Source organism: Bombina bombina, chromosome 3, assembly GCF_027579735.1.
Source record: "Bombina bombina isolate aBomBom1 chromosome 3, aBomBom1.pri, whole genome shotgun sequence".
Classification (NCBI taxonomy): domain Eukaryota; kingdom Metazoa; phylum Chordata; class Amphibia; order Anura; family Bombinatoridae; genus Bombina; species Bombina bombina.
In genome coordinates this window covers 364,883,776-364,897,167 of record NC_069501.1, presented here as the reverse complement: position 1 = coordinate 364,897,167, position 13,392 = coordinate 364,883,776, and the positions used below count along the sequence as shown (strand labels likewise).

The window sequence follows — 13,392 nt, the reverse complement described above, 5'->3', positions numbered from 1 at the left end:
TAGGCGGAGCCTAGGAGGGATCATATGACCAGCTTTGCTGGGCTCTTTGCCATTTCCTGTTGGGGAAGAGAATATCCCACAAGTAAGGATGACGCCGTGGACCGGACACACCTATGTTGGAGAAAAGTTATTTGTAAAATACGCTGCAAAGTAAATTTTCATGAACAAAAGTGTCCCTGTTTTTAATAGTATTATTAAAAACCGGGCACTGATTCATGAAAATTTACATTCACTTTAAAAAACCTAGTCATTATTTAAAAAGTGATACTATACATTTAACTATCATACTTTGGCTAAATGATTTTTTTTTTTTTTTTTAAGGCCATCATTGACTGCCCTTTCAATTAATATTATTGACAGAACTATTTTTGTCATAGGTCAAGCATCTTAAACAGTTGCTGGAAGCCCAAGACCTTGGCACACTGAATAAAGGTTGCATAGATTACAATTTTAATAAAATATGATGTTACCACACAAATCGGCTGTCCAGTAAGACTCTCTTTAGCACTCACACTAGGATACTGAACTGATTAAATAAGATTTAAAGAGCAAACTCACATTTTATAACATCAATAGAATAACGTAAAAGTTGAAGGAATTTCAATCTCTGAGGTGTCCTCTGAATTCATAGTAATTATGAATGTGCAACCTGGTAGCACAATTTCTTCAAAGTGAACGTTTTACATAAAAGAATGAAACAGACATAAAGGATATAACAGTATTTTAAAAATAAAAGTTAATAAAAATACATTATTATATTTGCATAGACATTATAATAGGAGGTACAAGATGTGCTTCAACATCACACAATGTTAGATTGTCCACTATCCTGCAAAGGTAATGTTTACATTGTTTTATATAAAGGGACATTACAGTCAATATTAAATCATGGTTTAGATGGAGCATGAAATGTTAATTTGTTTTAAAAATATTAAAACTGTGCTGATGTTATTGTATAGCAACACAGCAGAAATATTTTGTAGTTACAAGTTGTCTAAAATCAGACTCCCAATGAGGGTTGCACAGATAAGAACTAAAATTTTAATTTTCCATTGTTCTCTCAAATAATTGGTCTCACTGTGTATATTAAGATAACAAGGATTTTGAGTAGATATTGAGAGATACACTATTTAAGTATGCTCTCCTTGCAAGCTCAGTCCATTTCATTGGGTTTGCAGCTTCAATTAACAGAAACAACTATTTAATATCTGAAAATATAACAAGTCATTGAAAGCACATTAAGGGTAAACCAATTTTACAGTACACTTTCCCTTTAAACTTATGAGTTCATCAAAGGATTCATAAATCCGGTTTGAACCGGCTCCAAAGGGCTATATTTGCACTGCGCTGGGTCTTCTGTGCTAGTCTGCGCTAGCAGCCCCCCACAGAAAGCTTTTTGTTTTTCTTTTCATTTTTTTTCACTGAAAGGACTTACAGCCAATCATTTGCTGTACTGCCTACCCCTTGGCTACACAAAGCATTGACCAGCTGCCTTGCATACAGCTTGTAGACCTGGACTGTATGAAAAGCAGTGGATGTACCCTCTGTGTAGCCCATTGTGTGGGTGGTAAAGCAGACTAGCAGAAAATGAATGAAAAGAAAGGCTTCCTTTAGGGGGTTCAGTGCCCCTGGAAGTAAACTTTCTATCTACTATTTTACATTGTGTGTCCCTTTAACTAAAGCAGGCATTTCACAAATTAACATTATCAAAAATAATATCCGAGAGAATGTGATCTCTGTTTTTTCCATTTTGTATAAAAATTTGATTTGAAGGATTGCAAGGATTCGGCAAGTAGATCAGATTTTGGTGATGAATCCCTTCTTGTATGCATAAATCCCAAGTGCAGATGCTGAAGCAAAGAAAGCAGAATAGCAGAGAAATCGTAATAATCCTTGAGAAGATGGTAAATTGCGTTCCCAAAATGTTGAAGTAAATGGCAGGGCTGGAACATCCTGGGTGAAGAATATATCTTTATTAGTTTAGAACAAGTAGACAGGATTGGTTTTATTTGTTTAGTTACTAATGTTTCACCAAAGACATTGACTTTATCGCTATGATACAGTAATTATTTGCAGACAGAGTAAAATACCATTCTGACACTCATATGGGCAGATTTCACTTAAAGTGCCACAAAACCTGTTGAAATCTGTGCATATCTTAAAATGGCTAATAAGGTAAAACTAGTTTGCATAAAAAAAGTTGCTTAAAAATTGCTGGCAAGTTTTTTAAAATAATTTTCAATAATAAGCAAAAATACATAAATAGCCATATTGTCTGAAACAGACTGTTCCACCCCCCATTATCAGTGTTTAGACACAGGCATTGTATTTCAACTGAGTTCACAGCTTCTAGGCATGCTTCAGCAGATAATCACTGTGCACTTTTGCATTCTACAAAAAGAACAATAAACATAGATACAGCCATAAAAGGAATTGGGGGGGGGGGGGGGGGGAGTTAGAGCTTTACAATTCAGAAACTAAAAAGAAAGGGTTAATGGTGAGGCACTGCAGTATAAATTTGCAGGTAAAGTAATTAAAGTACATATTATATTTTGTCTCTATCCTAACTTGTTTTATGTCACTTTAATTCTCTAACGGCTAGATTTGGAGTTTTGTCGGTAACGACCCGAAAAACTAACGCCGGCTTTTTTCTGGCCGCACCATAAAAATAACTCTGGTATTGAGAGTCCACATAAAGGCTGCGTTAGGCTCCAAAAAAGGAGCGTAGAGCATTTTTAACGCAGCTTCAACTCTCGATACCAGAGTTGCTTACGCAAGCGGCCAGCCTCAAAAACGTGCTCGTGCACGATTCTCCCATAGGAAACAATGGGGCTGTTTGAGCTGAAAAAAAAACACCTGCAAAAAAGCCGCGTTCAGCTTCTAACGCAGCCCCATTGTTTGCTATGCGGAAACACTTCCTACGTCTGCACCTAACACTCTAACATGTACCCCGAGTCTAAACACCCCTAACCTTACACTTATTAACCCCTAATCTGCCGCCCCCGCTATCGCTGACTCCTGCATATTATTTTTAACCTCTAATCTGCCGCTCCGTAAACCGCCGCTACTTACATTATCCCTATGTACCCCTAATCTGCTGCCCTAACATCGCCGACCCCTATATTATATTTATTAACCCCTAATCTGCCCCCCACAACGTCGCCTCCACCTGCCTACACTTATTAACCCCTAATCTGCCGACCGGACCTGAGCGCTACTATAATAAAGTTATTAACCCCTAATCCGCCTCACTAACCCTATAATAAATAGTATTAACCCCTAATCTGCCCTCCCTAACATCGCCGACACCTAACTTCAATTATTAACCCCTAATCTGCCGACTGGAGCTCACCGCTATTCTAATAAATGTATTAACCCCTAAAGCTAAGTCTAACCCTAACACTAACACCCCCCTTAAGTTAAATATAATTTACATCTAACGAAATTAATTAACTCTTATTAAATAAATTATTCCTATTTAAAGATAAATACTTACCTGTAAAATAAATCCTAATATAGCTACAATATAAATTATAATTATATTATAGCTATTTTAGGATTAATATTTATTTTACAGGTAACTTTGTATTTATTTTAACCAGGTACAATAGCTATTAAATAGTTAAGAACTATTTAATAGCTAAAATAGTTAAAATAATTACAAAATGACCTGTAAAAGAAATCCTAACCTAAGTTACAATTAAACCTAACACTACACTATCAATAAATTAATTAAATAAACTACCTACAATTAACCTAACACTACACTATCAATAAATTAATTAAATACACTACCTACAATTAACCTAACACTACACTATCAATAAATTAATTAAATACAATTCCTACAAATAACAACAATTAAATAAACTAGCTAAAGTACAAAAAATAAAAAAGAACTAAGTTACAAAAAATAAAAAAATATTTACAAACATAAGAAAAATATTACAACAATTTTAAACTAATTACACCTACTCTAAGCCCCCTAATAAAATAACAAAGCCCCCCAAAATAAAAAAATGCCCTACCCTATTCTAAATAACTAAAGTTCAAAGCTCTTTTACCTTACCAGCCCTGAACAGGGCCCTTTGCGGGGCATGCCCCAAGAAGTTCAGCTCTTTTGCCTTTAAAAAAAAACATACAATACCCACATACCCCTAATCTAACCCAAACCCCCCTTAAATAAACCTAACACTAAGCCCCTGAAGATCTTCCTACCTTGTCTTCACCTCACCGGGTTCAACGATCTGTCCAGAAGAGCTCCTCCGATGTCCTGATCCAAGCCCAAGCGGGGGGCTGAAGAGGTCCATGATCCGGCTGAAGTCTTCATCCAAGCGGGAGCTGAAGAGGTCCATGTTCCGGATGAAGTCTTCATCCAAGCGGGAGCTGAAGAGGTCCATGATCCGGATGAACTCTTCTATCAACGGCATCTTCAATCTTCTTTCTTCCGGATCCATCTTGCAGACCTCCGACGCGGAACATCCTCTTCTCCCGACGCCTACTAGCCGAATGACGGTTCCTTTAAGGGACGTCATCCAAGATGGCGTCCCTTGAATTCCGATTGGCTGATAGGATTCTATCAGCCAATCGGAATTAAGGTAGGAATATTCTGATTGGCTGATGGAATCAGCCAATCAGAATCAAGTTCAATCCGATTGGCTGATCCAATCAGCCAATCAGATTGAGCTCGCATTCTATTGGCTGATCGGAACAGCCAATAGAATGCGAGCTCAATCTGATTGGCTGATTGGATCAGCCAATCGGATTAAACTTGATTCTGATTGGCTGATTCCATCAGCCAATCAGAATATTCCTACCTTAATTCCGATTGGCTGATAGAATCCTATCAGCCAATCGGAATTCGAGGGACGCCATCTTGGATGACGTCCCTTAAAGGAACCGTCATTCGGCTAGTAGGCGTCGGGAGAAGAGGATGTTCCGCGTCGGAGGTCTGCAAGATGGATCCGGAAGAAAGAAGATTGAAGATGCCGTTGATAGAAGACTTCATCCGGATCATGGACCTCTTCAGCTCCTGCTTGGATGAAGACTTCATCCGGATCATGGACCTCTTCAGCTCCCGCTTGGATGAAGACTTCATCCGGATCATGGACCTCTTCAGCTCCCGCTTGGATGAAGACTTCATCCGGATCATGGACCTCTTCAGCTCCCGCTTGGATGAAGACTTCAGCCGGATCATGGACCTCTTCAGCCCCCCGCTTGGGCTTGGATCAGGACATCGGAGGAGCTCTTCTGGACAGATCGTTGAACCCGGTGAGGTGAAGACAAGGTAGGAAGATCTTCAGGGGCTTAGTGTTAGGTTTATTTAAGGGGGGTTTGGGTTAGATTAAGGGTATGTGGGTGGTGGGTTGTAATGTTGGGGGGCTTGGGTATTGTATGTTTTTTTTTACAGGCAAAAGAGCTGAACTTCTTGGGGCATGCCCCGCAAAGGGCCCTGTTCAGGGCTGGTAAGGTAAAAGAGCTTTGAAATTTAGTTATTTAGAATAGGGTAGGGCATTTTTTTATTTTGGGGGGCTTTGTTATTTTATTAGGGGGCTTAGAGTAGGTGTAAAATTGTTGTAATATTTTTCTTATGTTTGTAAATATTTTTTTATTTTTTGTAACTTAGTTCTTTTTTATTTTTTGTACATTAGCTAGTTTATTTAATTGTTGTTATTTGTAGGAATTGTATTTAATTAATTTATTGATAGTGTAGTGTTAGGTTAATTGTAGGTAATTGTAGGTAGTTTATTTAATTAATTTATTGATAGTGTAGTGTTAGGTTTAATTGTAACTTAGGTTAGGATTTCTTTTACAGGTAAATTTGTAATTATTTTAACTATTTTAGCTATTAAATAGTTCTTAACTATTTAATAGCTATTGTACCTGGTTAAAATAAATACAAAGTTACCTGTAAAATAAAGATTAATCCTAAAATAGCTATAATATAATTATAATTTATATTGTAGCTATATTAGGATTTATTTTACAGGTAAGTATTTAGCTTTAAATAGGAATAATTTATTTAATAAGAGTTAATTAATTTCGTTAGATTAAAATTATATTTAATTTAGGGGGGTGTTAGTGTTAGACTTAGCTTTAGGGGTTAATACATTTATTAGAATAGCGGTGAGGTCCGGTCGGCAGATTAGGGGTTAATAAGTGTAGGCAGGTGGAGGTGACGTGGTGGGGGGCAGATTAGGGGTTAATAAATATAATATAGGGGTCGGCGGTGTTAGGGGCAGCAGATTAGGGGTACATAAGGATAACGTAGGTGGCGGCGCTTTGCGGTCGGCAGATTAGGGGTTAATTATTGTAGGTAGCTGGCTGCGACGTTGTGGGGGGCAGATTAGGGGTTAATAAATATAATATAGGGGTCGGCGGTGTTAGGGGCAGCAGATTAGGGGTACATAAGGATAACGTAGGTGGCGGCGCTTTGCGGTAGGCAGATTAGGGGTTAATTATTGTAGGTAGCTGGCTGCAACGTTGTGGGGGGGCAGATTAGGGGTTAATAAATATAATATAGGGGTCGGCGGTGTTAGGGGCAGCAGATTAGGGATACATAAGGATAACGTAGGTGGCGGCGCTTTGCGGTCGGCAGATTAGGGGTTAATAAGTGTAGGTAGGTGGAGGCGACGTTGTGGGGGGCAGGTTAGGGGTTAATAAATATAATACAGGGGTCGGCAGTGTTAGGGGCAGCAGATTAGGGGTACATAAGGATAACGTAGGTGGCGGTCGGCAGATTAGGGGTTAAAAATATTTATTCGAGTGTCGGCGATGTGGGGGGGACCTCGGTTTAGGGGTACATAGGTAGTTTATGGGTGTTAGTGTACTTTAAAACACAGTAGTTAAGAGCTTTATAAACCGGCGTTAGCCCAGAAAGCTCTTAACTACTGACTTTTTTCCTGCGGCTGGAGTTTTGTCGTTAGATGTCTAACGCTCACTTCAAACACGACTCTAAATACCGGAGTTAGAAAGATCCCATTGAAAAGATAGGATACGCAATTTACGTAAGGGGATCTGCGGTATAGAAAAGTCGCGGCTGAAAAGTGAGCGTTAGACCCTATTTTGAGTGACAAATACCGGCGGTAGCCTAAAACCAGCGTTAGGAGCCTCTAACGCTGGTTTTCACAGCTAACGCCAAACTCCAAATCTAGGCCTATGAAATTGGGGAAAAACCTGGAAGTTCCAGCGAGTGGTGAATTAATCTATCTGCAATGCAGATTCTCACAAGGAAGAGTGAATGTACCAGGGAGCACCTGGCTTGATATAAGGATTTGTTTAAAGCACATACCAATCAGATTATGTTCATTTAAAGGGACAGTCTAGTCCAAAACAAACTTTCATTATTCAGATAGGTCATGTAATTTTAAACAATTTTCCAATTTACTTCTATCACCAATTTTGCTTTGTTCTCTTGGTATTCTTAGTTGAAAGCTAAATCTAGGAGGTTCATATGCTAATTTCTAAGTCCTTGAAGGCCACCTCTTAGCTCAGGGCATTTTGACAGTTTTTCACCACTAGAGGGTGTTAGTTCATGTGTTTCATATAGATAACACTGTGCTCACGCATGTGGAGTTCCTAGGAGCCAGCACTAATTGGCTAAATTATAAGTCTGTCAAAAGAACTGAAATAAGGGGCAATTTGCAGAGGCTTAGACACAAGATAATCACAGAGGTAAAAAGTGTATTAATATAACTGTGTTGGTTATGCAACACTAGGGAATGGGTAATAAAGGGATTGTCTATCTTTTAAAACAATAAATATTCTAGTGTAGACTGTCCCTTTTAGTGTATTTTCCCTTACATTCGCTTCTAGTTTCACATATATATCTTGTGATGTAAAATGTAGTGCATTGCATATTTTGAAACAAACCTGTCATCTTACAACCGTGAGAAAACCCCCTAAAATGTACACTTACATTGTGAGAATCCTCTGGTCATCACATGTGGGAAATTCTCCCCCTAGTGGTCAGGAGGGTAATTTCCGACAAGTGATGACTTGTGGACTCAAAATCTGAGGAAAGAATAGATTTAGTGGCCTGTCTTCCCAGAAATAATGCCTAGATTTAGAATTGACATAACACAGTTCTGGACCTGGATTATGTAATCTCACATTCTTATATATAATAAAAGCACTTGGTCCTCAGTAAATTGCACAGGACACACATTTCTTTCATGTAATTGGCAAGAGTCCATGAGATAGTGACGTATGGGATATACAATCCTACCAGGAGGGGCAAAGTTTCCCAAACCTCAAAATGCCTATAAATACACCCCTCACCACACCCACAATTCAGTTTTACAAACTTTGCCTCCTATGGAGGTGGTGAAGTAAGTTTGTGCTAAGATTTCTATGTTGACATGCTCTTCTCAGCATTTTGAAGCCCGATTCCTCTCAGAGTACAGCGAATGTCAGAGGGACGTGGAGAGTATCACCTATTGAATGCAATGATTTTCCTAACGGGGGTCTATTTCATAGGTTCCCTGTTATTGGTTGTAGAGATTCATCCTACCTCCCTTTTTAGATTGACGATATACTCTCATATACCATTATCTCTACTGATAACTGTTTCAGTACTGGTTTGGCTATCTGCTATATGTGGATGGGTGTCTTTGGGTAAGTATGTTTTTTATTACTTAAGACACCACAGCTATGGTTTTGGCACTTTATGCATTTATATAAAGTTCTAAATATACGTATTGTATTTATATTTGCCATGAGTCAGGTTCATGTATTTCCTTTTGCAGATTGTCAGTTTCATATTTGGGAAAGTTAATATTAAGAAATATTTTTCTTACCTGGGGTTTAGTCTTTTTCAATTGACTACTTTGTTTCAAATTGCGGGCTGACTTAGACTCGCGGGTGCGCCAAATGCAACACTTTATTGCGTCATTCTTGGCGCAATAAATTTTTGGCGCGAAAGGCATGTCCGTTGACGCAAGTTCGTCATTTCCGTCGTCGTAATTGCCGCAGAGGTTTCACACAGGGTTGCGTCGTTAGTGACGCGAGTGTGTCACTTCCGGACATGGTTGGCGCCAAAAAATTTTTAAGTTACGTTGTGCGTCATACTTGCCGCCAAATATTTTTCATTATTTATTTGCCCCATTGCTGTTTGCCTCTTGCCTTTTTCTATGTTAGAGGGCTATGCTATTTGCTTTTTTTCCCATTCCTGAAACTGTCATATAAGGAAATTGATAATTTTGCTTTATATGTTATTTTTTCTTTTACATTCTGCAAGATGTCTCAATCTGATCCTGTCTCAGAAGTATCTGTTGGAACTTTGCTGCATGACATCAGTTCTACCAAAGCTAAGTGCATTTGTTGTAAAATTGTGGAGATTATTTCTCCTAATGTCATAATAAACTTTTACATGCAGATAGTGTGTCCATCAGTAATAGTACATTGCCAGTTGCATTTCCTTCAACTTCTAATGTACATGATATACCTATGAATTTTAAAGAATTTGTTACTGATTCTAATCAGAACGCTTTGTCCGCATTTCCACCTTCTAATAAGTGTAAGAGGTCTTTTAAAACTTCTCATAAAGTTGATGACATTTCAAATGACCGACAACATAATGAATTATCCACCTCTGATGAGGATCTATCTGATTCAGAAGATCCTTCCTCAGATATTGACACTGACAAATCTACTTATTTATTTAAAATGGAGTATATGCGTTCTTTGTTAAAAGAAGTGTTAATTACTTTGGATATTGAGGAAGCTAGTCCTCTTGATATTAAAACCAGTAAATGTTTAAATTCTGTTTTTAAACCTCCTGTGGTTACTCCAGAGGTTTTTCCTATTCCTGATGCTATTTCTGATATGATTTCTAAGGAATGGAATAAGCCGGGTACTCCTTTTAATCCTTCTGCGAGGTTTAAAAAATTGTATCCTTTACAAGCAATTTCAATAGAGTTTTGGGAAAAGATCCCCAAAGTTGATGGGGCTATTTCTACTCTTGCTAAACGAACCACTATTACTATGGAAGATAGTACTTCCTTTAAAGATCCTTTAGATAGGAAGCTTGAATCTTATCTAAGGAAAGCCTATTTATATTCAGGTCATCTTCTTAGGCCTGCAATTTCTTTGGCTGATGTTGCAGCTGCTTCAACTTTTTGGTTGGAGAATTTAGCGCAGCAAGAATTGGATTCTGACTTATATAGCATTGTTCGTTTACAATAAACTTGCTAATCATTTTATTTGTGATGCAATTTTGATATTATCAAAATTGATGTTAGATCCATATCTTTAGCTTTCTTTCCAAGGTAATAATTTATTTGGTTCTCAGTTGGATTCTATTATTTCAACTGTTACTGGGGGGAAGGGAGTTTTTTTGCCTCAGGATAAAAAACCTAAGGGTAAGTCTAAGGCTTCTAATCGTTTTCGTTCTTTTCGTCAAAATAAAGAACAAAAACCTAATCCTTCCCCCAAGGAAACTGTTTCCAATTGGAAGCCTTCCTCAAATTGGAATAAATCCAAGCCTTTTAAGAAACCAAAGTCAGACCCTAAGTCCGCATGAAGTTGCGGCCCTCAATCCAGCTCAGCTGGTAGGGGGCAGATTAAGGTTTTTCAAGGATGTTTGGGCAAATTCTGTCCAAAATGAATGGATTCAGAGCATTGTCTCTCAGGGGTACCGAATAGGATTCAGAGTAAGACCTCCTGTGAGAAGATTTTTTCTCTCACGCATCCCGGTAAATCCAGTAAAAGATCAGGCTTTCCTGAAGTGTGTTTCAGACCTGGAGGTTTCAGGGGTAATTATGCTGGTTCCTTTTCAGGAACAAGGTCTGGGGTTTAATTCAAATCTATTCATTGTCCCAAAGAAAGAAAATTCATTCAGACCAGTTCTGGATTGGAAAATTCTGAATCGTTATGTAAGAGTACCAACTTTCAAGATGGTGACTATAAGGACTATTCTGCCTTTTGTTCAGCAATGACATAATGGGCTAGATTTATTAAAGCTGAGGTGTACAGGGGCGCGTATACGCGCCCCTGTACGCCTCAGCTCGCCTGTGGCGGGGCAAAAATACCCACAGGCATTCGGCATTGCACACGAGCGCATTTTGCGCTCGTGTGCAATCACGCCCCCTGCCCGCGCACAGCCAATCACGCGCGGGCAGGAGCTGTCAATCTCCTCTGTCAGACTCGACCGAGGAGATTGAATTTCACCAGTTTAGAGGTGGCGAAGAGCGTTATCCAGCAGCAGTTTGGTGACCGCTGCTTGATAAATCACGGTGAGCAAGTTCTTGTGCAAACTTGCTGCCGTAGGGGCTTCATAAATCTAGCCCTATATGTCTACAATAGACTTGCAGGATGCATACCTTCATATTCAGATTCATTAAGAACATTATCAGTTCCTGAGATTCTCTTTTCTAGACAAGCATTACCAATTTGTTGCTCTTCCATTTGGCCTAGCAACAGCTCCAATAATCTTTTCAAAGGTTCTGGGTGCCCTACTCTCTGTAATCAGAGAACAGGGTATTGCAGTGTTTCCTTATTTGGACAATATCTTGGTACTAGCACAGTCTTTACGTTCTGCACAATCTCACACAAATCAACTAGTGTTGTTTCTTCGAAAACATGGTTGGAGGATCAATTTACCAAATAGTTTGATTCCTCAGACAAGGGCAACCTTTTTAGGTTTCCAGATAGATTCAGTGTCCATGACTCTGTCTCTAACAGACAAGAGACATTTGAAATTGGTTGCAGCATGCTGGCACCTTCAGTCTCAGTCATTCCCTTCAGTGGCTATGTGAATGGAAGTTTTGGCCTCTATTGAAGAGAGAACCGTTCATTTGTTTTCAGACAGACAATATTACAACGGTGGCATATGTCAATCATCAGGGTGGGACTCACAGTCCACAAGCTATGAAAGAAGTATCTCGGATACTTCTTTGGGCGGAATCCAACTCCTGTCTAATTTCTGCGGTTCATATCCCAGGTGTAGACAATTGGGAGGCGGATTATCTCAGCCGTCAGACTTTACATCCAGGGGAGTGGTCTCTCCATCCGGATGTGTTTTATCAGATTGTTCAGGTGTGGGGTCTTCCAGAAATAGATCTGATGGCTTCTCATCTAAACAAGAAACTTCCCAGATACCTGTCCAGGTCCAGGGATTCTCAGGCGGAAGCAGTGGATGCATTGAGACTTCCTTGGTGTTATCAACCTGCTTATATCTTCCTGCCTCTAGATCTTCTTCCAAGAGTGATCTCCAAAATCATCATGGAACAATCATTTGTGTTGCTGGTGGCTCCAGCATGGCCACACAGGTTTTGGTATGCGGATCTTGTTCGGATGTCCAGTTGCCAACCTTGGCCACTTCCGTTAAGGCCGGACCTACTGTCTCAAGGTCCGTTTTTCCATCAGGATCTCAAATCATTAAATTTGAAGGTATGGAAATTGAACGCTTGGTGCTAAGTCATAGAGGTTTCTCTGACTCAGTAATTAATACTATGTTACAAGCTTGTAAATTTGTCTCTAGGAAGATATATTATCGAGTTTGGAAGACTTACATTTCATGGTGTTCTTCTCATAAATTCTCTTGGCATTCTATTAGAATTCCTAGAATTTTACAGTTTCTTCAGGATGGTTTGGATAAAGGTTGTCTGCAAGTACTTTGAAGGGACAAATCTCTGCTCTTTCTGTTTTATTTCACAGAAAGATTGCTATTCTTCCTGATATTCACTGTTTTGTACAGGCTTTAGTTCGGATTAAGCCTGTCATTAAATCAATTTCTCCTCCTTGGAGTCTTAATTTGGTTTTGATGGCGTTACAGGCTCCTCCATTTGAGCCTATGCACTCTTTGAACATTAAACTACTTTCTTGGAAAGTGTTGTTCCTTTTGGCCATCTCTTCTGCTAGAGTTGGCCATTTCTTCTGCTAGAAGAGTTTCTGAGCTTTCTGCTCTTTCTTGTGAATCTCCTTTTCTGATTTTTCATCAGGATAAGGCGGTTTTGCAGACTTCATTTAAGTTCTTACCTAAGGTTGTGAATTCTAAAAACATTAGTAGAGAAATTGTAGTCCCTTCCTTGTGTCCTAATCTTAAGAATTCTTTGGAAAAATCCTTACATTCTTTGGATGTGGTGAGAGCTTTGAAATTTTATGTTGAAGCTACTAAAGATTTCAGAAAGACTTCTAGTCTATTTGTTAAATTCTCTGGTTCTAGGAAAGGTCAGAAGGCTTCTGCTATTTCCTTGGCTTCTTGGTTAAAGCTTTTGATTCTTCAAGCTTATTTAGAGTCGGGTCAGGCCCCACCTCAGAGAATTACAGCTCATTCTACTAAATCAGTCTCCATTTCGTGGGCTTTTAAGAATGATGTTTCAGTTGATCAGATTTGCAAAGCGGCAACTTGGTCCTCTTTGCATACATTTACTAAATTCTACCATTTTGATG

The 13,392-nt window shown here is 38.9% G+C and overlaps 1 protein-coding gene across 1 annotated transcript in view; it reads right to left on the bottom strand.

Moving 5' to 3' along the window:
* Positions 1-704: 704 nt before the first annotated feature.
* LOC128653286 (amine oxidase [flavin-containing] A) overlaps positions 705-13,392 on the bottom strand; it is a 468,419-nt gene continuing 455,731 nt past the window's right edge. The window contains exon 15 of the mRNA XM_053706491.1: positions 705-1,953. Coding sequence (XP_053562466.1) covers positions 1,798-1,953 — 156 coding nt within the window. The 3' untranslated portion in view covers positions 705-1,797. The remainder of the gene's footprint in view (positions 1,954-13,392) is intronic.